This window comes from Suncus etruscus, chromosome 6 (assembly GCF_024139225.1).
Source record: "Suncus etruscus isolate mSunEtr1 chromosome 6, mSunEtr1.pri.cur, whole genome shotgun sequence".
NCBI lineage: Eukaryota > Metazoa > Chordata > Mammalia > Eulipotyphla > Soricidae > Suncus > Suncus etruscus.
Genome location: NC_064853.1, coordinates 98,834,293 through 98,861,874, shown reverse-complemented (window position 1 = coordinate 98,861,874; position 27,582 = coordinate 98,834,293). Strand labels below are relative to the sequence as shown.

General features: G+C 49.4%; 1 protein-coding gene and 1 non-coding gene across 3 annotated transcripts in view; one reads left to right on the top strand and one right to left on the bottom strand.

Moving 5' to 3' along the window:
* Positions 1–4,763: 4,763 nt before the first annotated feature.
* Positions 4,764–27,582, top strand: part of MRAS (muscle RAS oncogene homolog) — a 34,297-nt gene continuing 11,478 nt past the window's right edge. The window contains exons 1-2 of one of the 2 annotated variants that reach the window (XM_049776009.1): positions 4,764–4,886; positions 21,975–22,185. In XM_049776009.1, the coding sequence (XP_049631966.1) occupies positions 21,993–22,185 (193 nt within the window). In that variant the 5' untranslated portion in view covers positions 4,764–4,886; positions 21,975–21,992. Of the gene's footprint in view, positions 4,887–5,439; positions 5,532–21,974; positions 22,186–27,582 lie in introns of those variants that run through there. The other variant, XM_049776010.1, reaches the window with a different exon arrangement.
* On the bottom strand, positions 26,784–26,887 carry LOC126012410 (U6 spliceosomal RNA). Its single transcript, XR_007496893.1, has one exon. It is a non-coding gene; the product is annotated as a U6 spliceosomal RNA (small nuclear RNA).

The following is a 27,582-nucleotide window of genomic DNA, read 5'->3' as shown; positions in this document are numbered from 1 at the left end:
CAGATGGTGTCAGAGGCACCAAGACACGAGGTAAAGGTTGTGCTATATCCTGGAGTTGAGAAATAGGATCAGCCTGGTTTCAGAACTGAGTTGGTTTCAGTTTTTATCTCTGATTTACCTTTACTCCTCACTCATGAATTTTTGTACCCTCCAGCTGTGTTCATGGGCTCTGAATCACTCTAGTAATGCTCAGGAGCTTTGTAGTGCTTAATCTAGAGTCCCCCCCCCCCCACATCTGTGAGTTTGTTGTTCTTGTTATTGTTGTTGGTTTTTGGGTCACACCCAGCAGTGATCAGGGGTTACTCCTGGCTCTACGCTCAGAAATCGCTCCTGGCTGCTCAGGGGACCATATGGGATGCCGGGATTCGAATCACTGACCTTCTGCATGCAAGGCAAACGCCTTACCTCCATGCTATCCCTCCGTCCCCACATCTGTGAGTTTTGACTGGGACAGTTTAGAGAGACATAGGAGGTTCAGCTTTTCTCTGAGGTTCTTGGATGTTCCTATAGGGACCCCAAACCTGGCAATGCCTTGAAGCAGGAGCTGGCTTGGTCTTGGAAACATTTTCTTCTTGGGGAGTCTTTTTCCCCCATAGGTGCTGCAAGCATATTGGAGACTGCACTCTGCTTTTTCCATTTATTTTCTGCCTCAAACCTGGTATGATAAGAATTACTAGTATTTTAAGAGGCCTTATTACAACTGGTTGCCCTTGGTCCACAGGCTCACTAAGAGCTTTTCTATTTCTTCCAGCAGATAAATGTCTTTCATTAGGACAAAATCTGATCAACAGTCAGTGTCCTGAATTGACCACTGTCCTGAGGAAGGGAAGAGGGGCTACCTGGACCTATGGTATGGCGTTCCACTATTGACTACATCTGACCAGGAGAGGAAATCTCCAGATTTTGAAAATTCAGAACTCTTCTCTTTACAAACTATCTTCTCTAGGATGTGTTTCGAAATCTTAAAGTTGACTTTTCTTTTTTGGTAACTTCTGATGCAATCTCATGACCTGAGGCTTTGAGTGTCAACACAGGGCCCCTCCAAGTTTTCAAATTATTGGTCAGAAGTCACATATGGGGCATGAAAGCAAGTTAGCAGAACTTGCTTGTGCTTTAAAAGTATACCAATAGAAGGGCCAGTGAGCATAAAACGTAGCAGAGATCCAATTGTTTTATAAATCTTTTTTTTTTTTTTTTGGTTTTTGGGCCACACCAGTGACCCTTAGAAGTTACTCTTGGGGGCCGGGTGGTGGCGCTAAAGGTAAGGTGCCTGCCTTGCCTGCGCTAGCCTTGAACGGACCGCGGTTCGATCCCCTGGTGTCCCATATGGTCCCCCAAGCCAGGAGTAACCCCTGAGTGTTACCGGGTGTGGCCCAAAAACCAAAAAAAAAAAAAACTTTTTGGGGCCGGGAAGGTGGCGCTAGAGGTAAGGTGTCTGCCTTACAAGCGCTAGCCAAGGAACGGACCGCGGTTCGATCCCCTGGCGTCCCATATGGTCCCCCCAAGCCAGGGGCGATTTCTGAGCACATAGCCAGAAGTAACCCCTGAGCATCAAACAGGTGTGGCCCAAAACCAAAAAAAAAAAAAAAGAAGTTACTCTTGGCTATGGGCTCAGAAATCGCTCCTGGCTTGGGGGACCATATGAGACACTAGGGGATCGAACTGCTATCCGTCCCAGGCTAGCGCGAGCAAGGCAGTAGCCTTTCCACTTGCGCCACCACCCCAGCCCCTGTTTTATGAACTTTTTGTATCTGTATGAGTTTCTGTGTATGAGAGAGAAACAGGGAGAGAGACAGAGCAAAACAGAGATAGAGACAGAGACAGAGAATGTTGTGGTTAGCAATGTAAAACCTACTTCTTCCTGTGGGTAGCAGTTCAACATGTTTAAAAGTCACTAGTCTATAGTTTAAACAGAAAATGAGACAAACAGCAGAAAAAAAAATGATCAAAAACAAAGGCATTTGTTGAGTTTGCACAACCCTGGGGAGAAGTTTAGGCAGGAGTGGGAATAGTTGACTGAAGCCTCTAGTGGTCTGTAGAAGGAGCCCCAGATTCAAGAACCCATTCCCAGAAGCCTGGGGCAGCCAAAGCAGCAGAGACCGTTCCAGAGAAGAAATGATGTCCCTGTCTGGGATGGGCCAAGAAAACCCCAGACTAGACTGTGCCCCCCAGTTCAGAAGAAGAAGGACCTGTATTGTTGCACTGGAGAGAGGTCAGCTGAGGGAAGGAGAGGCTTGCAATGGGACTAGCTGGGGCCTTCTGCTAAATTATGGAGGCTCTTTAGGAAAAAATAAGACTGGGATAAGGGTGAGTGTTGTCCTTCCTTCTCCCCCTTTTCCAACCCCAAACACATGTACCACCTACTTTCCCCATAGAGGCCACACTGGGAGAGTGCAGGATCCTGTGGGAAGAGGCCACTTGGACTCCTGGCCAGACTGACTGGTGTTTGTTTTGTATCTTATAAAGGGAAGGCATGGACCCATCACCACCCTGCCCAAAGTGTGGCCTCCATTAAGGCTCCTGAAGTCATTGCAGGTTGTCCTCGGGGCCCCACAGAGTCAGGAGAAGCCCATGTTTAGCTTTCACTAAGCAGGCAAATATTAGAGAGGCCCAGCAGCTATTACTAGGCTCAGTTCTGAGCTGGTTCTTGGCCCAGTGACAGAACTCAGGCCTCGGGGCTTGATAATCAGGCCTGAGCCCTGCTTTTTTTTTTTTTTTTTTTTTTTTTTTTTTTGCCCTAAACACTCTGGTTCAGCCATATGTCTCCACTGGTGTTTGGAGAAAGACAATTCTGCTTCTCTCCTCTTCCTCAGCCTACTGACCTGGTCTTGTATGCTCGGGCTTACAGGCCAGAGGGTACTGACCTGATGAATGGATTTGCTAACCTGGTCCTCATTTTTCCATCTCAAAAGCCCATTTGCTGGTAATAGAGACTGCCTTTCTGGTTCCTGAGAGCAAAAGAAGCTGGGACCAGAGGCCTTTTGTAAGTACCTAACCACCAGGACTTGATCTGGGCTGTAGAACCCGCCAGATACCCAAGTATGCTGTGTGATCACTCGTTGCCATAGAGACATGATCTAATGTGCGCACAGGAACCCAGGTACACTAGCATGAGGCTCTTGTGCACACACTCTCAGCCATGATGACAGGCTGGGAGGAGCTGGCAGATCACCAGGACACATAGACAGTCATTCCCCACCTCTTCCTCAACGCCTGTGCAGAATGGAAGGGGGAAGAAAGGGCCAATTCAGGGCATGACCCAGTCAATCTGGATGGAAACCTCTCAGCACCTTTCAATGGTTTCTTCCAGTCTGCACCGAGGGGAGGCACCCCAGGTGCCCCTCAATCCACAGCCGGCTACCTGCCAAGGACTTAGGGGCCTTCAGAGAAGCAGATATGGGGGTCCCAGAGCTCTAAGCAATTGACTGTCTATGGGCCTGTGATGGGGATCAAAGCCACCTAAGACTGGGAGACAAGAAGCCTACTAGTAGGGTTGGGGTAGAAGAAGACCCCCCAAAGGAAAGAAAAAGGTTACCCTTTGGAAACCAAGTGGCTCAGGCAACCTGATCTATGAGGCTTTCAAGGCAATGTCAGGGTCTTTTCACAAAAAGAATGCACTCCCAAATGATATTAAGGATCCAAACCAGAATCTGACCTTAGGGATGGCGGTGAGGAAGTGCACAGATCACAGGAGTGGACCAGGGTCTGAGCACACTGAGACTCAGTAGCTATAGGTGGGCATAGATCAGCGCACACACTGATGGATTTTATTTTTGTTGTTGTTGTTGTTTGTTTTTTGGGTCACACCCAGCGGCGCTCAGGGGTTATTCCTGGCTCTGCGCTCAGAAGTTGCCCTGGATCATATGGGATGTCTAGAATCGAACCGGGGTGGGTCCGTCCTGTGTTGGCCGCGTGCAAGGTGCCTTTCCGCTGAGTGCAGACCTTTGGAAGACGTCAATCGCCTGCTGGTGAAAAGATCTCAGCAAGCTGCAACCACACCAGGCTCTGCTCATAGGTGTGTGGCCCAGGGACCCCACAACATGCCACACAGCGACAATCCACAAAATCTCAGAGCAGTGACGTGGTACTCTGCAGCGGCCCCGTGGAATAGGCCTAGCTGATGCCCAAAGTGGTGTACAAGAACCCATTAAGGCAGGCAGGTACAGGAATGGTCCTGGAGACCATGACCACCAAAGGTCCCAGTCCAGATTCTACTGAGAGGAGAATCCTGGGCAGACAAGGGCAGTTGAGGGGAGGAACAGGAGACAGCTGTACGCGGAGGTTTTCGGGGAGTGTCTCCCCAGGCCCTGCAAAAGGAGAGAGGCTGCAGCTGGGAACGGTTTCTTAGATTTTTGGAAGGTGGGGGCTTATGAAACGTCCTGGAATCGGAAAGCGACGGTTGCACAACTTTTCGAATAGATTTTAAAACCATGCAGTTGCACACTTTAAACGGTGGCATTTCCTGGCCCGTGGAGTGTGAGGGTCCCTTGCTGCCCACCGTCTCCCACAGCAGCACGAGTTAGGGGGTGCTCGACAGCAGGGGCTAGAGTGGGGGAACGGCGGGGAAGGGGTCTGGGGGGGGGCTCAGGCTCGGAAGGCGGCTCGGGCGCCCTTAGAGTGGCCGGGGTCCCCGAAAAGGCGCTTGGGGCTCGGCCGCTCGGGGCCGGGGCGGGCCGGGGCCGGGGCCAGGGCCGGGGCGCGGGGGCGGGCGGCGCGGGCGCTTTAAGGCGGCGCCGGGGCGGGGCGTGCCGAGCCAAGCCGGGCCGAGCCGAGCCGGAGCGGGAGCCGCTCGGAGCCCCGTCGCCAGCCTGGGCCCGGCGGGCGCGCGCGGCCTCCTCCCCGGCGCCGGCGGGGGAGGCGAGGCGGCCTGGGCCGGAGCCGAGCGGGTGAGTGAGCGAGCGTCGCCCCGCGCTGGGTTCCGAGGGCTGGGGCCGCCCCGGACGAGCGACGGGCCCCTGGACCCCCGAGCGGCTCCGGGGTGTCTCCCCGCCGTGCCCCGGGTTGCCGATCTGCCGATCGGTCTCGGCCAGGACCCGCCGAGGGGGCGGCGGGCGGGGTACCCAGGCCCCTGGAAGAAGACGCTGCATTCTTGGGGTCCAGAGCGGCAGCCGCCCGGCCTCCCCGAAGGCCGCTCGAGCCCGGGCGCAGAAGTCATTCATTGAGCGGGGACGGGGCGCGGGGCGGAGGGGCTGCCGCTAGGTCCCGAGGTCCCGGGGCCCAGGGCCAGGACCGCGGGAAACTCGGGGTGCTGAGCCGCCTTCCCGGAGCGGGCTCGGGGAGATCGTCAGAGCCGCTCGTGGCTGTGAGAGCGACCCCGGCCCCCCCCGCATCACGGCAGAGGTCAAGACAGCCTCCTGGTTGGAAGAGGGCATGCCCACCCCCAGACACTTGGGGTGTGTGCTGAGGAGATCAGCCCCTAAAGCCTCCAGAAAGCTGGGGTGGGGTGGGGGGCATCAGCAGGAGCCCCAAGTGCAGACCCACGGGTTCTATAGGGACCGGGATTCACTCTCTGCCCTGGACTTGACCCCAAGGTAAGGACAGGGCTGGGGATTGTGACTTGCGGAGAGAATCTCTCCCCCGGAGTTCGGAGGAGATGCCACTTGAGAACTGAACCCCAGCTGCCAGAAGGACTAGCTAGGCTTTGCGAGTGATGTGTCTGCTGGGATTTGCTAAGGGACCCCCCCCCCCCCCGCACTTCCATCTTCCTGAAAGATTTGTGGTTGTCCCTACAGGCAGATATGGAGAACTGGAGCTCAGAAGGTCAAGAACTTGCCCAAGGGCTCGTTTGGAGACCAAACTTTTATCCCTGGGTCTGCTGTGCCCCTCTTGCGAGGTGCCTTCTGAGTCCCAGTTCACCCTTCAGGCATCAGCTGGCTGAATTGGGGGTGCATGCCTCACTAATGACTGGCACATGTCAATGATCAGGCTCTTGTGGGGACTGTCCTGTTCCCTCCAATCTCTGTCCAGGGAGAAAGAAACGAAGCCAGCCCCTTTGTGCTTCCTGTGAATCGCTTGTCCCTGCTGCCACCAGGATTTTCACCCTTGGGTCTGTTTTCACCACCAGAGCAAGCTATTGGCATACTCCGGCTGTGGTTTCTTTTATTTGGGGGGGGGGCACACCTGGTGACGCTCAGGGGTTACTCCTGGCTATGCGCTCAGATATCCCCCTGGCTTTGGGGACCATGTGGGACGTTGGGGGATCAAACCGAGGTCTGTCCTAGGCTAGCACGCTCAAGGCAGACGCCTCACAACCTGCACCACCGCTCTGGTCCCTGGCTGCAGCAATTTATCCTTCCCTGCCAGGACTGGAGACTGGGGTGAGGTGGTGGGGGTGACTTTAACTCCCTGGGGTCCTCGAGGGGCAGAGTCTGGTGAAAGGAGGGGGTATTGAGTAAGCGGGTTCCCTGGTGGAAATGGCCCCTTGCCAACAGTGGCCTCGGTGTTTCATTTAGGGGGAAGGGGACGGGTGTTGTCCCTGCTGACACTAGCCCCAAAGACTGGCCGGCCATGCCCTGTATCCTCCACCACTTGGTTTTCATCACTGGAGTTGCTCTTTGTGTTGGACACAGAGTTTTTATTAGCTCGAACCACAGATATTTCATGCTTAGAAAGTGCCTTCTTCTCAGCTGGGTTCCTGAGCCAGGAAGGTGACTGGGCTTTGATGAACAGAACCAAATCCAGGGTGCCTTTCCACCAGTTGGAAGGTGTGAGCATCCCAGAAACCAGCCCTCTGCTTTATACAACCCCCCACCCCAGATGGTGTGGATGAGGAACAATGTTCAGTGCAATGTCCTGACACAAATGCCTCCCTCCCTGCCAATGCACACACTAGCCTTTGGAAGTTTGTATCAGCCCTCCTCAGATAGACTTGGTAGGAAGTCATCCTTGTGCAGAGCTGGGCTGTTCTCAGTGTCCACAGTGTGCAACAGACTTTCCGAGGTTGGGCACCAGAGCTCAACAAACATTGGACCAGCCACTGGGAGCATTTAGTTTCCTTGGTCTGTGGAATGGAAGGAGGTGGTGAACTGGCAGGTGCACAGTCTTGAAGCAGCACATTGAGGAGGAACTTTGCCTGGACTCTCTGAGATCTTATTGTCCTTGCTATCTTGGACTGGAATCCTATGGTACTGAATTAGTGCAAGTGCTATTGGCTGCCAATACCAAAACCCAAAGAATGAGTGAGCCCTCTCAAAGATGTGTTCTGCTCTTGTTTTCTCCATGTGCATGAGGATGGGTATTCATGCCTCCAAGCAAACTCTTGCCCTAGCAAAGGAATTGTGTTGGGGCACCATCCCACATTGCTCAAGGATGAGTCTTGTGCTCAGGGAATAGTGCAGTGCTGGGGGAATCAAACCTACAACATTCAGTCCAGCTCTTTGAGCCCTCTTCCTGGCCAGAGCAAAGGTTGGGACTGCCCAGAGCTGCAGCCTCCTTGTCAGTGGAGAGACGCTTCCATGCCCTCAGAGCATTTCCTGGTGCCTGTCTTCTTCCTGCAGTGTGGGAAAATGTCAGCCTTCCCACCAGCCCTCTTTGATATTGCCCCTGCTTCTGAGCCCCCAGAGTCTCTGAGCCCTTTAGCTCAGACACTTTCTATAGCAGCTCCTGGAGATGTATCCTGACCTTGACCTTGTGTGTTTGGTTTCTTAAAGTGCCTGTCTTTGTCATTTGCTACTTCTGGCAGTTTCATTAGATGAGACTGCTAGTGGCCAGATGACAATGAGGGTCACTGTTGGGTGCTGAGGTGACTTTTGGCTCTTAGAGGGGCATGTTTTCATCTAGAGAACCTAGCATTGGGCTACCTCCATGGCTGAAAAGGCGATTGATGCCTGGGTGGTTGGGCCAATGAGTATGGAAATTTGGGGATGCATAATTTGGGGTTGCTGTAGATGGGCAAGGGAGACTGGAGCTGAGCTCTTCCATTCTGTGCAGCTGTGACTCTGGGACTAGCCTCAGGGTTGCTGTGGGGATGAGATGAAATGCACAGCGGAGTGCTGGGAAACCAGGAAGAGCCACTAGAAAGGAGTGACAAGTGCGCATGATCGTAGAGAGCTGAACCCCAGAGCAGTGCAGAAGGAGCCCAGGGCCTATTGTGCTTGTTTCAGACCCTGGCCACACATTTCTCAGTGGTGGGAGATGGTATTGGGGAACACAAGACAGCAGCTTTCTTTGTGACAGTTATGCACCAGCTTACATATATGGTGGGAAATCCAGGCCTCACATCAACCCTGGATTTTGTTTACTTGCTTTGGTTTTTGGGGTCACACGTGGTGGTGCTTTGGGGCTGCTCCTGGCTCTATGCTCGGGGGTAATTTCCAGTAGTGCTTGGGGGACTGTGCAATGCTAGGGCTCCATCCCAGGGCTCCTGTATGCAAAGCCTGTACTCCAGCCTTTTTTGAGTTACTGCTCTGAAATTTCCAGCCTAGTCAACCTCCGATCGCCAGCCCCTAAATTCCCCCCCTTTTTTCCCCAACTGAGCACAGCTGGGTCTGGCCCCCGAACTAAAAACCAAAAGATACATTTAAGGTCAAGATGAAGCCAGAAAGGATCCAGTAGTTGATGGACATTGCTGCATGGAAGTGATCCCTGGAAAATTTACTATGGCCTTGGTGGGGTCCTTCCTGTAGCCTTGCTCTTTCCAGTGTCTCACTAAACCCCAAGTCCACCGTCCCCACCAGGGTCTCTCAGTCTTGCCAAATTTCTTTTTTTCTCCCCACCTGTTCTTGAGTCTGACACTTTTTGCTAGGCCCAGCTGCTCTGCTTCTCCAGGATTTAAAGCAGCCTTTCTGTATTGCCCCTATACTTGGCTGGTCTGACTGCACCTGGTGTGTGTTACCAGGGCCAAGTGAGGGAGGTATAGCAATGGATAGAGGACAGAGGCTGCGATTCCCATCTAGGAGTAACAAACTGGTTGTGTGTCTCAGAAAAATTGCCCGCTGGGTTGGTTTTTTTATCTAATGGTGTGGGCGAGTTTCTAGCAGTGATCACGAGACTGGGGAAATTCTCAGCCAATCAGGCTGACAATTCAGTGCAAGGGTTCAGGGATACAGTGTTGCTTGGTTCTGTGATACCTAGGATTCCTTGGACTTCCCTAGTGGTGCCCAGAGAATCCTGTGGTTCTGGGTTCAGATCCTATCTCAGATCAGATCCTGCAAGCAAGGGCTAGACTAGACAAACAACTGTGAACTCTGGTTACCTCCCAGCCAGGTGTTTATTCATGGGCGTTTTGCTCAGACAGACTTTCAGTTAGAAAAGGCTTGGTGATATTTAAATGCGGTTGCTTCTTGGTAAAGAGAAAGTCGACAGCCTTTTACTGTGGAAGCTGAAGTCTTGGGGAGCTTATGCCAGAGACTGAGAGGTGCAGAGCTGCAGGGCAGCCTGCGTCTCACAAGGCACTCTCAGTACCTGTGGCCAAATCCTCCAGGTCTCTTCTCTTTAGTGACTCTGAGTGTGACCCCACAGAGCCTGGACCGCAGTTGCCCAAAGGTTCAGGGGTCCCAGGGATGTCACAAAGCTGGGGAAGGGGAGGCAGGGGTCCCCCATCTCATTAATCTTATTTAGTGACCACCTTCAAACCAACTGTGCTTAAAATACTTGTCAAGGTTGAAACAAAGAAAAAAGAAGAAATGCAAAGAGCAGTAAAACAAATCCTATGTACACATTATCTAGGACCTAATGTGACCATTGTGGGAGCGCGTCACCAGCTTCAGGGCAGGATAGGGCAGGCGGGGAATCCTTCAACCTCGCCTACAAGTCTGTTCCCAGCCCATGCCCCTTTCAGAGACTTTCAGTGCCCATATCCAGCTTTTTACAGTTTCAGGGCCCTGATTTACTCCAGCTATACCCTGAGCACTGCCACATGTGGCCCAAAAACCAAAAAGAAAGGGGAAAAAAGATAAAGCTTGTCCTGACCATTGTAGGTATGACCATGTATCCAAGCACCCCAATGACTTCTGGTTGACATGGTTTTATGTGTGTATGTGCTATGTTGTCTTTGGAAAAGCGAAAAAGCAAGATGTCTTTCAGCACTGGTTGAGAGCAGTCAGAGCCATCTGGTAATAGCAAAACCAGTCGCAGGCCTGAGTTCAAGTGGGGGGCCAGTGGCTTGCTTCTGACTGGGGTTACTTGCTCCAGCTTCCTCTTTGCTCTTGTGCATAGGATGGAAACTCCCCCTTCCCTACCCTGGTGGCTTCTCTTGGCCTCTCCAGCAGGCAAGGCTCAGTTTCTGGCTGCCAGTAGCTGCAGAGGAGCTTTCTCTCAGCCTTCCCTGCCCACTGCTAATACTGAAGATCCTGCCAGTGGCTTTGAAAGCTTTGAAGAGGGCCTGGAGTGAGAGCACTGTGGGCAGGGCACTTATCTCGCATGCAGCTAACCTCAGCACCCCAAATGGTTCCTTGAGTAATTTCTGAGCACTGAGGTAGATGCCAGGTGTGCCCTCCCCTCTTCTTCTTTCCTGTTAAAAAGAATTGAAGCTCTGCAGAAAAGGATCAGACAGTCTTCAGGCAGCCAGTGCTGAGGGGGTGGGCTTGATCTGGAGGACTGGAAATGAACCCTAAGGCCTCTCTCAGGAGGTGAGAATGAAGATACCCCCAAAGAGAACCCTTGCCTGCTGCTGTCCCTCCCTCTGTGGAGCTGTTGTGAAAGCTGCTGAGCCCCAGAGTTCAGAGATGAAGGGGTTCCTGCAGAGCTGGGTTTTGTCTCGTAGTGGGAAGCTCACAGACTACCGTGGAGGCCATTAGACTCATTCGGAAACCCCTTTCTGACTAATAGTACAGAAATGCATGTCCACGTTTTTGTTTACAGGCCCTTTTTTTAATTTGTTTTGTTTTTCGGCCACACCTGGTGATGCTCAGGAGTTACTCCTGGCTATACACTCAGAAATTGCTCCTGGCTTAGGGGACCATATGGGACGCTGGGCAATAGAACCAAGGTCTGTACTAGGCTATGCCTTATGGCTCCAGCCCCTACTGGCCCTTTTAATTTTATTTATTTATTTATTTATTTATTTATTTATTTATTTATTTATTTATTTATTTATTTGCAGTTCTGGGTCTCAAACCCAAGGCCTTACACATCCCCAGTTCTGCACTCACTTTGGGGGGAGGGTTTGGACCATACCCAGTGACACTTGGGGGTTACTCCTGGCTCTGCACTCAGAAATCGCTCCTGGCTTGGGGGACCATATGGGACACTGGGGATCAAACCTGGGTCTGTCCTGGGTCAGCCGCATGCAAGACAAATGCCCTACCACTGTGCTATCACTTCAGCCCCTGACTCACTTTTAATCTTGAGGGTGGGTGCAGGGGGCTTCCAAGCAGTGCTTAGAAGCTCCAGAGTGATAGTACAGAGAGTAATTGACTGACCATCATGGATGTTAGGATGCCCAGAGTATATCATTTCCAGAAGAAAAGTTCTGTTGATCTCAAAAGCTATGTGGGGTTCAGTGTAGGTGCAGATGGGGAGGTCCTCTCACCCCTCAGTTTGGGGGACCAGAAGGGCTGGAGTCTTGCTCCCCACAGGATTATTTCCAAGGCTAAAATTCAGTTATTTTTTGTTTTAGTTTTTATTTATTTATTTTTTGTTTTTGGGTCACACCCAGCAGCGCTCAGGGGTTACTCCTGACTCTACGCTCAGAAATTGCTCCTGGCTTTGGGGACGATATGGTATGAACCAACGTCCTTCTGCATGCAAGGCAAATGCCCTACTTCCATGCTATCTCTCCCGCCCCCTAAAATTCAGTTTTGCTTTTTCTTTTTTGTCTTGAAAATGACAACATGCCTTCTCGAAAATTCTCTCCCTTTAGACCTACCTCTGGATTTTTCTAATTTTGCTGGAAATGGAGTCCCACTTCTACTCTCAGGAGGCCCGGCCAAACCCATCTTTCTTGGCCAAGACCACTTTCTCAGCCCATCTGAGCTGCCCCAAAATAGTTTCTAGCAAGTTCTTTCAATGGCTGCTTTATTGAAACCGGAGATGAGGGGACAGGGTGGAGCAGCTGTCTGAAGCCTGGAGGGCAGAGATAGAAAACTCTATGAGATCTATGTGAGATCTGTCTCCTCTGGGGCTCACCTCCACACCCACATTCCTCAGGCAGAGAATCCTGGGGCACCTCTCCCCCGGCCCACATACTCCTGCCTAGAAGTTGGGCCTGTGGCTACCCATGAGCCCCTCCTCCAGCCCCACCACCCGCCACTGACCACGCCAGGCACTGGGTGGAGAGCGCCCAGGTCTACTTATCTGAGGCTGGGTGGGTATTTCCTGCATGTTTGAGATTTTACAGAGGAAATGAAAATAAAGAAACCAGGTCTTTGTTTTCTCTCTAGACTCCAACTGGGGATGGCTGGAGGGATAGAAAGGGAATCAGGGTACTGGACACTTGAGCAAAAGCACACTCTCATGAGGCTGTGGCAGAGTTTTTTCTTGTGAAGGACTTAGGGGGGCTTTCCTTGTGTGGGAAGGGGAGGCCCAGGACCCCTGTGGGCTAGAAGACCCTCACTTCCCTCTCTCTGTCCCCATTTCTTTGCCCCCCTGCCTCCTCTGAACAGCCCCACCCTCCCCAGGGGCAGACCCTCCAAAGCTCCTTTCTGAATGTGGGGGGAGTTCTCCCTACTAGCTCTTCATTTTCCCAAAAGCTGTGGTGGGGAGGACGTTTCTTAGCACTGATTTTTCTTTTAAAATGACCCATCATGGGCCCGGAGAGATAGCACAGCGGTGTTTGCCTTGCAAGCAGCCAATACAGGACCAAAGGTGGTTGGTTCGAATCCCGGTGTCCCATATGGTCCCCCGGGCCTGCCAGGAGCTATTTCTGAGCAGACAGCCAGGAGTAACCCCTGAGCACTGCCGGGTGTGACCCAAAAACGAAAACAAAAACAAAATGACCCATCATTAGGGCTGGAGCACTAGTATATATATATATATATATATATATATATATATATATATATATATATATATATATACTATACTAGTATAGTAGGGCACTTACCTTGCACATGGCCAACCAGGTTTGGTTGTTAAGCACAAACACTGCCAGGATTGTTCCCTGAGTATTCTGGATGTGGCCAAATCCCCCACAATAATCTACCATTGAGGACCACCCCTTTCTGTTGGTAGCACCTCTGAAGATATCAGGATAGACACCAAGCCTGCTGGATCAGCTGCCACCCTGTATCCTGTATGTAGATGCACCAGTGCATGGATTTACCCCATGCATGGGTTCATTCTCTGCATGGTTCTTTCCTGTGTTTGGGCTCCAGACACTTGGATTGCTCGCCCTTTGTGCCCCATAGGCTGTTGTATCTAATAGATTTCCGTCAGGGCTCTATAAAAAGAGGCCAAAGGAGCTGGAGTGATAGCATAGCTGGTAGGGCATTTGCCTTGTACATGGCTGACACAGGTTTGATTTCCATCATTTCATATGGTCCCATAAGCACTGGCAAGAGTAATTCCTGAGTGTGAACCCAGGAGTAAGTCCTGAGCACCACAGAGTGTTTTCTGAAAACCAAAAGAATAAAGAAAGAAGAGACAGGAGAATAAGGTGTAAAACCATCTCCCAGCATAGAGAATTACAGTTCAGGACAGACAGATATCTCTCTGGCTGCTAGGTCTCACCTGGCCAGCTGCCTCCTCCAGTCTCGTTTACCACCACTTACAGAAATCAGTTTTCCTGGACACCTGCCCCCAACCTTTAGAAGGTTCCAGGTTTCCATTATCTGCTGGTGTTAGGGCTTGAACCCAGGGCCCTGCACATACACAAGGCAAATGAGCCCCTGCTACATTAGCCAGGCCCCACCCTACACTGGAAGTGAACCTTTGGGAGGCTCCTTCTGCAGGAATGATGTCTGCAAGCCTTATGGGATAGGCCCACCAGTCACATCAGATTCTGTCCTGACCATCTCTCCCAAGAGGCAGAGCAAGGGCTTGTTCTGTTTTTCCTCCCCCGATGACATGTCGCAATTTTGTTGTAAGGATTTGCACAGCCTCACCCAGCTCTTGGTGTGACATGCACCTGCAGACTGCCGAGAGCACAGTCCTTGTGCTTGGTGAGATCATATCTGGCTGTGCAGCAGAAAAGACATTTTATGTCAAGGAATTTGCAACTGAATGCCAGCACACAGCACCTCCTCCCCCTGCTTTTAGGGATGAGGTGGTGGGGTGAGGGATGGGAAAGGCAGGCCAGAGAAATTTGTTCAAAATGCTTAGTGCACTGGATTTTTTGCTTGTTTATTTATTAATTGATTGGTATTTGGGCCACACCGAGCGAGGATCAGGGGCTACTCTTGGCTGTGTGCTCAGAAATCACTCCTGGCAAGCTCGGGGCACCCTATGGGATGGAAGGAATTGAACTGGGTCCACCCCGGGGTCGGCCACATGCAAGGTAAATCTCCAACCACTGTGCTATCTCTCTGGCCCCATTAGTGCACTGTTGTCTTGCTAAAATATCTGAGGATTCTGCAAACATAGCTCAAATCTGAGCACAGGTTCTGCATGCAGAAGTCCCGTTTCAAACCCCAGCATCGTACACACCCCAGAGCACCAGCAGAGAAACCCCTGAGCTTTGAGGTCCCTCTGCCCTATACCTCATTGATTGACAGGCATTCTAATCTTCTGTCCTGCTCATCTTCCTAACACTCCTGTCCCTTTATCTTGGGACACTGGGGGGTTGCATTTGTTGTTCTTGTTGCATCAACTCTTGATCCTCCCAGGGTGAGCCTGCCTGGATGACAGAGAACCTTCTTGTAGGTCCCATGCACCTTCATTCTTCCGTGTGCCTCCTGTGGGCCAGCCTCTGTGCTCAGGATTTGGGGTGCAGAAATGGAGAGTTCCAGAGGCCTCCACATCCCACTGTCACACATCCCACACTCCAACTGCTTCCAAGCCTGCAATGCCTACTGCCCCCTTGGGCTCTGGCACCTCTATGCTTCTAGCCTTTGCAGCTTCTGTTCCTCACCTAGGAAACACTTGTTTCTGTTGCTTATTTGGCCTGGCCTATCCCATGTACAATGAGTTGTCTCCTTCACCTCCTGTGTCCCACACACATGGTGGGTCTTGGAGGCCCTACTGCTAGACTCAGTCCTATGATTGCTGCTTTGGAGAAACTTCCTGGTGATAGGGGACTCTTGGAATCTGAGCAGAAGTATCTCCTGGGGATGGGAATCCCCACCCAGCATGGCTCCTGATACCCTTTCCGCTGGACATGAGTGCTCTCAGACCAGGGTGACTGCTTTGATTATTTTTCCTTCTGCTTTTTGGGCCACACCTATGAGATGCTGGAGATTGAACCCAGGTTGACTTGTGTAAGGCAAATTTACTGCTCCGGCCCCCACTTAGATTTTCCTTTCCAAGGATGTAGCCACCACATCAGCAGCTGCTCAGAGAGAGCCTAGGTTTTTGGATAGAGCATCTCTGGAATTCAAGACTGGTAGAAGAAGCCCCTTCTGTGCTGAGCCACACATCTTCTGCACACTGTTCTGCAAATACATGTCCCAGATATGTGGGGGGTTCTCCAGGAAGCTGACATATCATTATCCTTTGCTTGTTTGGCAAGCATTCAGGAGTGTACTAGTCCCCTGCATTTGGGAGATGTAAGAGTCAGAGGCCACCTTCCAAGAGAGAACAGGGGAAAAATATCTTGCCACGATTGTACATGCATGAGCTCAGTAAGAATCAGGAGAGCTTGCTGGAGAATGATGACTTGGGTTCAAAAGGGAAGCAGGTGATGGCGTACCTGGGTGCTTAGGAACATTCACTCTGAGCCAGATCCCAGACCAGCAATGAAGGAAGTTTGTCATAGCCACTGACAGGTCCCCACTGTCCTGTCCCTGATTTCCCAAGAGAGGAAATTGAGGTACCAGAAGGTCAATCCCTTGACTGAGTCCAAAGCTCATTGTGAGAGGCCAGCTCCATGTTGGGCCATGAGCACTGGGTGCAGAATCATTAGGAAACAGTCTTAGCTGGAGCAGGAGGCACAGGAGACAGACCCCAACAGAGGTGCAAGAAGGCAAGGAGGTATCCCTGCCCCTCCATGCCCTGCAGCACCCACATGATCCCAACTTCCCAAGGTCTTCAGGGAGAGGCAGCCAGGCAGTGTGATCCTGTCAGAGTGGGGATGAGCCTATGCTAAGCTCAGCTGCTCCTTCATCAGGAAAGGGGTACAGTCAGATAGTCACCCCCTCCCTGCAGACTTCATCCCAGAGTTCATCTTCCCTGTCCCTGCCGCTCTATAGCTGGGGACTTTAGAAATGTGATTGTGGGGGTCGAGAGATAGCACAGCGGCGGCATTTGCCTTGCAAGCAGCCGACCCAGGACCTAAGGTGGTTGGTTTGAATCCCGGCGTCCCATATGGTCCCCTGTGCCTACCAGGAGCTATTTCTGAGCTGATAGCCAGAAGTAACCCCTGAGCACTGCCGGATGTGGCCCCAAAACCAAAATAAAAAAAAAAAAGAAAAAGAAATGTGATTGTCAGCTGCAGAGAGTTCAGCTGGCTTCGAATGTTGGGGGTCCAGGCACTGCACAGTCCTCGAGTACTGCTAGGAGCATTGCCTCTTCTACACAGAACCATGAACAGTCTCTGAGCCTTGCCCTGTACACCCCCCCTTGGGTCGGATCCTTCCTGCTGACCACAGCCCTCCCAGGGCCTTCGCCGACTTCCAACTTCTGTTTGTAGTTAGTTCATAGCTCATCTACCAGCACTATCATCCCTTATGATAAGATGGGGCCTGCAGTTTCTCACACACTCACTACTGTCACTGTATTTCTGGTTGCCAGGTCCCCAGGCAGGCCCTCTGGGGGTGAGACCCCTGTGTCAACAGAGGAGGCCTGTGTCCCTTCCCTGCTTACATCTAGTCTCAGCCTCCACCTCTGCAGCATAGAGCCAGGAGTAACCCCTGAGCGCTGCCGGGTATGACCCAAAAACCAAAAAAAAAAAAAAAAAGAAAGATGGAGAGATAGCACAGCGGTGTTTGCCTTGCAAGCAGCTGATTCAGGACCAAAGGTGGTTGGTTCGAGTCCCGGTGTCCCACATGGTCCCCCGTGCCTGCCAGGAGCTATTTTTGAGCAGACAGCCAGGAGTAACCCCAGCGCACCGCTGGGTGTGGCCCAAAAACAAAAAAAAAAAAAAGAAAGAAAAATTAATAATTTTGTTTTGTTGGGGAGATTGTCACATGGCAAACAGGTATTACTTTTGGCTCTGCACTCAGGGTCATTCTGGCAATGCTTGAGGGGCCTCATGGAATGCCTAGGTTAAGATCAAACCTGGGTTGGCCACATACAAAGCAAAAATCCTATACACTGTGCTATCCTCAGGCCCAAGAAAAAATTTTTTTAAAAAAACTTCACATAATGGTTGCATTTTATTATATGGTGGGCCATTCAGACTGAGCAGAGAAGAGGCTCTTTTGTTCTTGTTTGTTTGGGGGTCACACCCAGTGATGCTCTGGGCTTATTTCTGGCTCTCGCTCATGTATTGCTCCTTGCAGGACTCAGGATGCTGGGGATTGAACCTGAGTTGACCATGTGCAAGGCAAATACCCGACCTGCTGTACTATGGCTCCAGCCCCTGAGCAGGGAAAGAGGATGGAAATTGAGAATGCGAGGAGCTGAGAATCCCTGTAGACTTGCTGCAGGGGCTGAGTGGGGAGTAGAGGAATGTGGGTGAGGGTGGGGGTGTGACCATGCTGGGCTGCCATCTGCAATGGAGCAAGACCTAGTAGGAGCAAATTTAGGGGCAGGCAGGGCTCAGACCCCCGTGGTGGCCCAGCAGTGCCCTGAGGCAGGTCAGCAGCTGGGGGTGGTGTTTCTGGGAATTGTGCAGAAGGGCAGGGCAGCTCCTGGAATGTGGAGCCATTTCCTACACAGGGCTGGGTCACAGGCCCCCTCCTCCCTCCAGCCTCCCTCTATCCGAAGACCTTGGGGCTGGCACACCCAGAATCCTAGAGACCTACTTTCCTGGTGCTGACTCAGCTCAGTATGAATGATGAACCCGTTGCTCCCCTGAGCCCCTGGGATGACCCTACCTGGTTATGACCCCTCACAGGGCAGCCTTTCAGCAGTTTGGCAGAAGCCCGAAGGGAGCAGTTGTCAGAGGATCCATTAGGCACAGAGGGGTGGAACCTCCCTAAAGAGGGCATGTGGCTGCACCACCACAGCAGCCCTGAGGCCCTGCCATTTTGTAGTCAGGTTTGGGGAGGGGAAGCACAATGACAAGCCAGTGTGTTGATCCCTGAAAATTTAGAGAGAGCAGGGGTACTAACCAGTCATGGCCTTTCACACCTCACCCACTGAGATGCAGCTGTTCCTGCCTGCAGCCTCTCCAGGCACTGATGTTTCTGATGGGACTCTTAGGCCCATATAGGGAGAGGTGCTGTCTGTGGAGAGGGAAGTGTGGAGAGGTCAGAGATGCCCCCACATGCACACACTCTGTCTCTGAAGTCCTGTCTTACACAGCGCCCACTTAGAAGACCAAGGACCTAAGTGGTTATTAGGTGTCTCAGGTTATTCTTTGGTTAAAAAAAAAGAAAAGAAAAAAAAGCCCTGGGGAGGCCCTAGAAATTGAGAACTTGGGAGTGGGATGGCAGAGAGAGTGGACAGAGTGTCAGAGAGGGTAGACAGTGGGCATTGCTGTTTGGAGGTGGCCTGCTGCCTGGCACTTTTGTTCTCTTGTGCTGGGTCCCCTGCCCAGCAGTACACATGTTGGCAGCTGAAAGGGAGACAGGAAAGGAGGGGCCACCAGGTGTGGGGGAGACCAGGGTCCCCCAGATTGGTGCAAATCTGCCCTTGCTGTGGGTCTTGAATGCTGTGTTGCTTTGCAAATAGGGAAACTGAGGCCCTGGAAGATAAGAAATGTGTGTTCCTGGGGGCAGCAGACCCTAGAGGGGGTGCCTGGCTTTGCAGCTGTCTGATTTTGCTGGACCTCCCTTCCCCGCTGTCCTCCGGGATCCCTGAGTGGCTTTGCACAAGTCCCTTTCCAAAAGGCTCAACTCCTTGACCCCTCACCCCCACCTCAGACCTGCTTTGCAGACTGTTGGGTGAAAGATTATTCTGGGTTATTCTGGGTCCCCTGCCCCTCCTCCTAACCTCCAGAGCCAGTCCTGACCCAGGGGCTTCACTCCCAAGAGGGGAGTGGGTGGCAGGGTGGGTGCAGGCTGCTTTGCATTGGTCCTTAGAAGGCCTTGGGCAGTCCTCATGAGACCTGAGGCAGTGCTTTCCAGAAGCACCTTCACCCCCTTCAAGCTGGAACCCAGCTGGGGAAAGAGCTAGCGAGGCTGCCATCCAGACTGCTGATGTGGGGCGGTGGATCCACCCATGGAGAAGGAGTCAGCAGGGGAGCAGGCTGATGGGCTGCAGAGTGCAGAAGCAGACACCACCCATCTCGTTGCCAGGGAGCCGGTGCTCCGCCCCCTCCTGCCCACGTCTGTTCTGTTCCCCGGGTGGGTTTCAGGGGAGCTGGTGAGACCAGATGGGTTCCTGGGAAGCATCGCTTGGAGGCAGGGAGAACCCACGGAGCTGAGCACCTTCTCTGCGCTGAACCTTCACTCATCTTTCTCTGCTGGGAGAAGCTGCTCTGACAATAAAACACCAACTGTAAGTGCAGGAAGCCCAGGTTCCAATCTGGCATCACATCCTCACCCCGAAGTATTACAGGGGAGAGACCCTTGAGCCTGTCAGGAGCAGTCCCAAATACCACCAGGTGTGGCCTAAGAACCAAAACATAAATAGAGAAATAAACTAAATATGACTCTAATATGACCCTTGCTCCAAGCGAGAAATTGAGGCTGTGTTGGGAACTTCACCAAGCAAAAACTTGGGGCACCCTTGTCCTACCTCCCACTCTGACGGACCTCTAGGACCCATAGCAGTAGAGAAGCAGATTTCTAGAATGATCTCTAGGGCACCTTCTCCACCTTCTCCAGACCGTTGAGGATAGGGTATGGTGAATGCAAGGTGCATGTTCTTACGCACCCAGCTCTTTATCTTGGTGCCTTTTCTTGGTGCCTCCAAACCCCTTCTCTGAACCCCAAGATTCCTCTGCTGCTGCACACAATCCTCCACAGGCCTTTCACTGTCATAGTGCTGGGTGAAGGGGTTGTGCAGGCTGGGGAAGTGGGCCAAGTGGAGGCGGGTGGCTCAAACATGTCCTGAAATTGCTTCTATTGAGTGGGGTTCATCTTAGAATGCTTAGGACCTGGGTCAACACTCCAGATTGCTTTCTCAGGTGACACTCGCAACACTCCCACATTCACCATTTGGAGCAGTCAGCCTCCTCCCCCTTTTGATCCTGGTGCCAGGGATTGAACCCAGGACTTCACACCTGGGACACACACATGTACTTCCCCCTGAGCCACAGCCTTGTTCCCTTCAGTGCTTCCATTTGTTTTTGTTTTGGGGCCACACCCAGTGGTCCTTGGGGTGTTCCTCCTGGCTCTGTGCTCAGAAATTATCCGAACAGGCTCCTGGGGCGGGGGTTATCTGGGACTCCATGGAACAAACTCAGGTCAGCTCTGTGCAAGGCAAACACCCTATTCACTGTGCTATTGCTCTGGCCCCCTCCAGTGCTCTGGCTGTTCTTTCCATACCCCCACACTTCCTGCCTTTTCTTCCCCCTGGTCACTCTATAATACTATTTCCAGAAGTTTCTGTTTTCCTGTTTATATTTACAGTTCAGGCTCTATGATCTCTTTGAATTCTCTCCAACATTTCTTTTGTTTGTTGTTTGTTTGATTTGGGGTCACACTCAACAATGCTCAGAGGTTACTCCTGGCTCTGCGCTCAGGAATTATTCCTGGTAGTACTGGGGGAACTATTTGGAATGTCAGGGATTCAGTCTTGTGCTAGGCAAGCACCCTACCTGCTGTAGTATCACTCCAGGCTCTTCTCACACATTTCTTGCCTCTGTTCCTATTTATCTTCACTCCAGGTTTCTCACCCTCAACATTATTGGTTTTTCGGATAGGTAATTTGTTGTTGTTGTTGGGGGGTGGGGACTGTTCCTATTCATTATAGGTTGTTTGGCACTATTCCTGGCCTCTGCCAATAGGATGCCTCAAAACACCTACTCAGAACACCCACCCCCCCAGCTACACATTCCAAACACCCAGGGGGAGAAGAACATTTCCCCCAGTTGTGAACAACTAAATTAGCTGGTTTCAACATCATCCAAACAAACCTTGACCCTGTTTTAGGAGTTGACCAGATGCCCAGATTCTAACACACAGGCATGCACGGAAAAAGGGCCAGGGGATCAAGGGTGGGGCCAGGACCATAGAAGTCTAGGAGTTGGGAGGACCTCAGAGACTGTGCTCAGATGTGCTACACTGTGGGACCCTCTTGCCTTCTCAGTCCTGACAGCCTCACATCCCTCTCAGCCTGGCAGACCCTACGAGTCAGCTGATGTGACAAGCGACATTCTGTTCTTGTTTTTGTTTTTGGGCCACACCTGGTGGTGCTCAGGGGTCACTCCTGGCTGTCTGCTCAGAAGTAGCTCCTGGCAGGCACGGGGGACCATATGGGACACCAGGATTCAACCTACCACCTTTGGTCCTGGATCGGCTGCTTGCAAGGCAAACGTGGCTGTGCTATCTCTCCAGGCCCGCCAAGCAACAGTCTGGACCATCCTTGCTCAAATGAGAACCGTCCTGCATACCTGTACAGGAAGAAAGCAGACTTGCAATAAAACCACTGGGACAATAATCGTTGAAAACCATGTAGCAGCTAGTCCCCTGTGTCTGCTGTGTCCCAAGACCAGCCCCCACCCAGAGCTGTTATTCTGGAAATGGCCAAAGAGAACTTTCAATTGTGATTATCTCGTGGGAGTGGGAGGGCGGTACCAGCTCTGACATTTTTCAAACTTTCTTCATTTCCAGAACCATCTCTGATTTCGGAGGTGTTGATGACTTTATTAGAAGGGAGGAATATTCATGACTGTTTCCTACAAAGTCAGAGAATAAAAGCTCCTGATTCTCCATCTCTTGCCTCTCCAGGTCTGACCTACCCTCAATATGGCAACCAGTGCTGTCCCCAGCGACAACCTCCCTACCTACAAGCTGGTGGTGGTGGGGGATGGAGGTGTGGGCAAGAGTGCCCTCACTATCCAGTTTTTTCAGAAGATCTTTGTGCCTGACTATGACCCTACCATTGAAGATTCCTACCTGAAACACACAGAGATCGACAATCAATGGGCCATCTTGGACGGTGAGCCTGATGGGGGTACTGGTTGGCAACCTGGGAACACTAGCAATGGGCAGCAGGCCTGGTCCTTTTTCTGTTTTGCTGTCTGGGGAGACTTGGTGTAAGGCTGTGTATGATTTCCCCAGGCGCATTTCCAACAGCTTTGTAGAAACCAAAAGTCCCACTAGAATCAGGTTAACTCAGTGATCCCATCTTTGTTTCTTCATGCTAATCAGAAATTTTAGTTAACTTGTACAGAGGTCTCTAGATAATAAAAAAGGGGAAGGTAAATTATTTCAGTAATAACTTTTTTTTTTTTTTTTTTGTTTTTGGGCCACACCCTGTGAGGCTCAGGGGTTACTCCTGGCTATGCGCTCAGAAGTTGCTCCTGGCTTCTTGGGGGACCATATGGGAAGCCGGGGGATCGAACCGCGGTCCGTCCTAGGCTAGCGCAGGCAAGGCAGGCACCTTACCTCCAGCACCACCGCCCGGCCCCTAATAACTTATTTTTTAAGAAGTAAAGTTTACTTGGAATTGCCCTTTGGGCAGAAAAGAAACTTTGCATTTTTTATTGTTTAGTCCAAATTGGTCTCTATTAGCAGGTCTCTAACTATGGTAGTCAAAGCAACAACCACAACTATCAGAAATGAAAAACCTCAGGCCCTGCCCTGCCAAGTAGGAGGTGGGTAGGAGGTTGGGTGGGTGGGTGTGGCAGTCTGTTTTTAAAACTCTAGGTTCTTACTGCTGATTTGTATTGTCATCAGTATTGTTATTATTATTATTAATTATTATTATTATTATCTGAATCTCTCTCTTGAGCAAGGAGCTCTTCTTCATCACAGACTGTCCTAGGAGGAGAGTTTTCAAAACCACGGGGACACAGTCCTCTCTCAGCTATGTGATTTGCAAATATTTTCTACCAGTCTGTGGCTTGTTTTTTTTCATTCTCTATACAAAGTTTCTCAAAGGATTTTCTTTTCTTTTTTTTCCCCCTGAAGTCCAGATTGTTCTTTTCTGCAGTATGGTTTTGGTTCTGCAGCTAATAAAGCTTTGTCTAGGGGCTGGAGAGATAGCATGGAAGTAGGGCATTTGCCTTGCATGCGAAGGACGATGGTTCAAATCCTGGCATCCCATATGGTTCCCCGAGCCTGCCAGGAGCGATTTCTGAGCATAGAGCCAGGAGTAACCCCTGAGCACCGCCAAGTGTGACCCAAAAACAAAAACAAAAAAAAAAAAATAGAAAGCTTTGTCTAACACAAAAGTCTCAATGTTTTGGTCCTATGTTTTCTTCCACTTAAATGGTTTTTAGATTTTAGATTTTACACTTATGATCTACTCTGAGTTAATGTTTTGAGGAGCCTCCTTGGCAGTGCTCAAGGGGCCTGGCCACTATGAGTAATACCTGGCCTAGTGGGCTGGAGGGTTCAGTGTTTGGCCTGTTGATGCAATGCAGCTCTGGCCCACTGGCGCTGGAGGCTGCCAGGACATACCTGACAGTGCTAGAGGGATCATGTGGTTATGGGGATTAAACTCAGGGCCTTGTGCATGTCAGCATGCATGCTCACCCGTTAAACATCCCCTGAGTTAATTTTTATGTAGGATGTGAGGTAGAGAGCATGGTTTATCTGGTATTTGTTTGCCACACCCAGCTATATCCAGAGCATATTCCTGATTCTGTGCTCTGGGATCACTCTTGGTAGGCTCAGGAGGACCCTTAGTGCCAGGGATCCACCTAGGGTTGCCTGCATGCTAGGTCTTAGCTCCTGTACTCTCTGGCTCCTTTGTTAATTTGATTGTTTTTGCTTCTGGTTTCTTTTGGTATTTGGATCTGCATTTGTTACAGCACCTATTTACTGAAAAATTTGTCTATCTCCCCACTGAATAGCTTAGGATGAAAGTCCATACATTCCATACATTGTTGCCTCGATATCTCTGTTGACCATGACACCACTGTACACCAGCACACATTCTAGAAAACTGTCCCTTTTTAAGTTTTGTAGTTTTTTAGTTAGGTTCTTGTTCAAACTTATTTGGGTTATTCTAGGTCCTTTGCATTTCCACACATTTTAGAATCAGTTAAATTTTGAGTCTATAGATCAGTTTGAGGAGCATAAATACTGAATCTTCTAACCCACAATAAAGAGAAAGCTTTTCTCTTCATTTCTTTCATTTTTTCATGAATGACTAGCTTTGTACTTATGCCTCTTTTACATATTTTCTCAGATGAATACTCACCTCTATATTATAAGTGGTTCTTTCACTCCAATTTTGTTTATGCTAGTGCAGAGAGCTACAAGAGAATTGTGTATATCAATCATGGAGCCTGTAATTTTGAAACACTCAGTTGTTAGTTCAGGTGATTCTTTTGTAAATACATTTATCTTCTGCATTGATAATTATCAGTTTTTAGTTTTCTGCTTTCTTTCACTGACTAAAAACATGACTTGTCTTGTTCTTAATTTAAAAGCATGTTTTTAGTCTTTTGGCTTTATGAGGTTACCTGTGGGCTTTAATAGATTTCCTTTATCATGTTGAAGATGTTTCTTTCTATAACTCAGTGGCTCAGAATTTTTATCAGGAATAATGAAGGATTATTGTCAGATTCTTTTCTGTGTCTTCTGCGACAGTCATATGTTCTTTTTCTTTTCATTCTGTTAATATGGTAAATTGTATGAATTGCTTTTTTCATGTTAATGCAACATTGCATACCAGTTAAGCCCTACTTGCCCTTTTATAAGTTTTTGGATTTGATTTACTAAAATTCTATTTGAATTTTTATGTCTGTATTCTTTTTTGGGGGGGGTTGGGTTTTGGGGTCACACCTGGCAGCATTCAGGGGTTACTCCTGGCTCTACGCTCAGATATCACTCCTGGCAGGCTCGGGGAACCATATGGGATGCCAGGATTTGAACCATCCTTCAGCATGCAAGACTGCTACCTCCATGCCCTACATCCATGCTATCTCTCTGGCCTCATGTGTCTGTATTCTTGAGAGATATTACTTTAAATTTCCTTGTGAAACAAAGCAATACTGGCTTTCTAGAATGAGTTGAAAAGTATGCCTCCTATTCAATTTTTCAAAGAATATACACAAAATTGTATTTTTTTTCCTGAAATGTTTTGGAGAATTCAGCTTCTAAAGAAATCTGAGTCTGGAGTTTTCTTTGTGGGAAGGTTTCTAAACTGCACGGTCAACTTCTTTCTTATATCAGGCTATTTAAGCAGGTGACTTCTTCACTGGACAGCAGTTAGATTGTCTTTGAAAAGTTTCTTCAGCTCATAAAAAGCTCATTAAAAGTATAGCGTTAGTTGTTTGTGATTTTTTGAATATTTGATGAATTGAACCACTTATATTTCTTTCTAGAGCAAATATGTTTAATTGTTCTCTCTTGTTTGTGGTTGTTGGTGCAGTGACTGGGTGGAGGAAATTTGGAGTCACACACTTGTTTGTACACACTCAGAGTTGCATGTTTGTACACATTCATGCTTGTACACACTCAGAGTTGTGGTGCTCACTTGCAGTTACACATTTGGTCATGATACTACCTTTTCTTGTGGTACTTCTGGTACTTCCCAGGAGTTGCACACTTTTGATGCAGTGCTTATTTGTAGTGTACACAGATCACATACTCTGCTGTGGTGCTGGAGATGCCAAGCAGCAGTGCAGCCAGAATTGTGCTTGCCATGTGGAGTAGTGTAAGACCATTGCCTTATGCCCCAAAGGCAGGTATTATAACACGGAACTACATCCCAAGCACCTCCTTCATATTCTTTTAATATCTTGGGGCTGAAGAAGCAGCACACAGATAAGACACTTGTTGTGTCTTATTGACCTGGGTTCAATGCTCGGCACTCAATACGGTCCCCATAGCCCTGCCATAAATAATCCCTGAGTGCAGATACAGGAGTAAGCCCTGAGCACTGCCAGGTGTGGTCCCAAAACCAAAACCAAATGAACACAAAATATTTTTTTAATATATCTAGAATCTGTAGTGGTATTACCTCTCATTCCTAATATTAGAAGTTTTATTTTCTCTCTCTCTCTCTCTCTCTCTCTCTCTCTCTCTCTCTCAATTTTTTTTAATATATCTAGAATCTGTAGTGGTATTACCTCTCATTCCTAATATTAGAAGTTTTATTTTCGGGGCTGGAGAGATAGCATGGAGGTAAGGCATTTGCCTTTCATGCAGGAGGTCATCGGTTCGAATCCCGGCATCCCATATGGTCCCCTGTGCCTGCCAGGAGCAATTTCTGAGCCTGGAGCCAGGAATGACCCCTGAGCACTGCCGGGTGTGACCCAAAAACCACAAAAAAAAAAAAAAAAAAAAGAAGTTTTATTTTCTCTCTCTCTCTCTCTCTCTCTCTCTCTCTCTCTCTCTCTCTCTCTCTCTCTCTCTCTCTCTCTCCACATGCAAAGCAAATGCCTTACCTACTTTACTATGGCTCTGGCTCAGGAATTCCCTTATTTGTAATAGCTTTTTGCCCACCTATTTTGTTCTACTTTAAAAACCAAAAAAAAAAAAAAAAAAAGAAAAGAAAAAAAAGAAAAAAAAATCAAACAAACAAAAACAAAAAAACAATAAAACCAACTTATTCAATGGAAGCTGATGTTATGGATTTTCAAACTTCCATTTTCTTTTTATGAATTTGAGTGTTTTCTTTGCACAAGGCCATGCTAATCTCTGTATCGTTCCAATTTTAGTATATGTGCTGCTGAAGTGAACACTTTCCATTTTTTTCTTGGATTTTGTCCCACCCCCAGTGATGCTTGGAAGCTACTCTGTATCAGTGCTCAATGGTTGCTCCTGACAGTATTTGGGGGACCATGTGATGCTGAGGATCAAATAGGGACCTCCCACATGCAAAGCACTAGCCCTGTGAGGTCTCTCCTTGGCACTATATGTCTTTAAAATCTTTATATGGTGTGATAACTTCCCTCTAACCTCTCATTTTAGCTGCATTCCACATATTTTAGCATCTTTTCTTTATTTTTATTCAATTCAAAGCTCTTTGAATTTTTATTTATTTTCAATTTCTTTTTTGACCTCATGGTTACTTAAAAGCATGTGATTTAGTGTCCAAGTAAGTACCCAGGAATTTTCTGGAGATACATTTATCATTGTTTTCTATTTTAATTTTACTGTGGCAGAGAACATAGAGTATATTATTTTAATTCTTTAAAGCATTTTATGGTTTTCTCTGTGGCCCAGGAAGTGGTCTGCTTTGGCCATGTCTCATGGGTCCATAAAAAGCAGTTACCTTGCTTTTCCTGATGTGAACCTCTGCGAACATCCATTACATCTAAATCTCCAGTGTCCTTAATGATTTTCCATGTAATTGTCAATGACTGAGAGAGAAGTTTTCAAGTTCTGTTATGCATTTGCCTATTTTTTCTTGAGTTTCACTGCAAGTATATAGAGG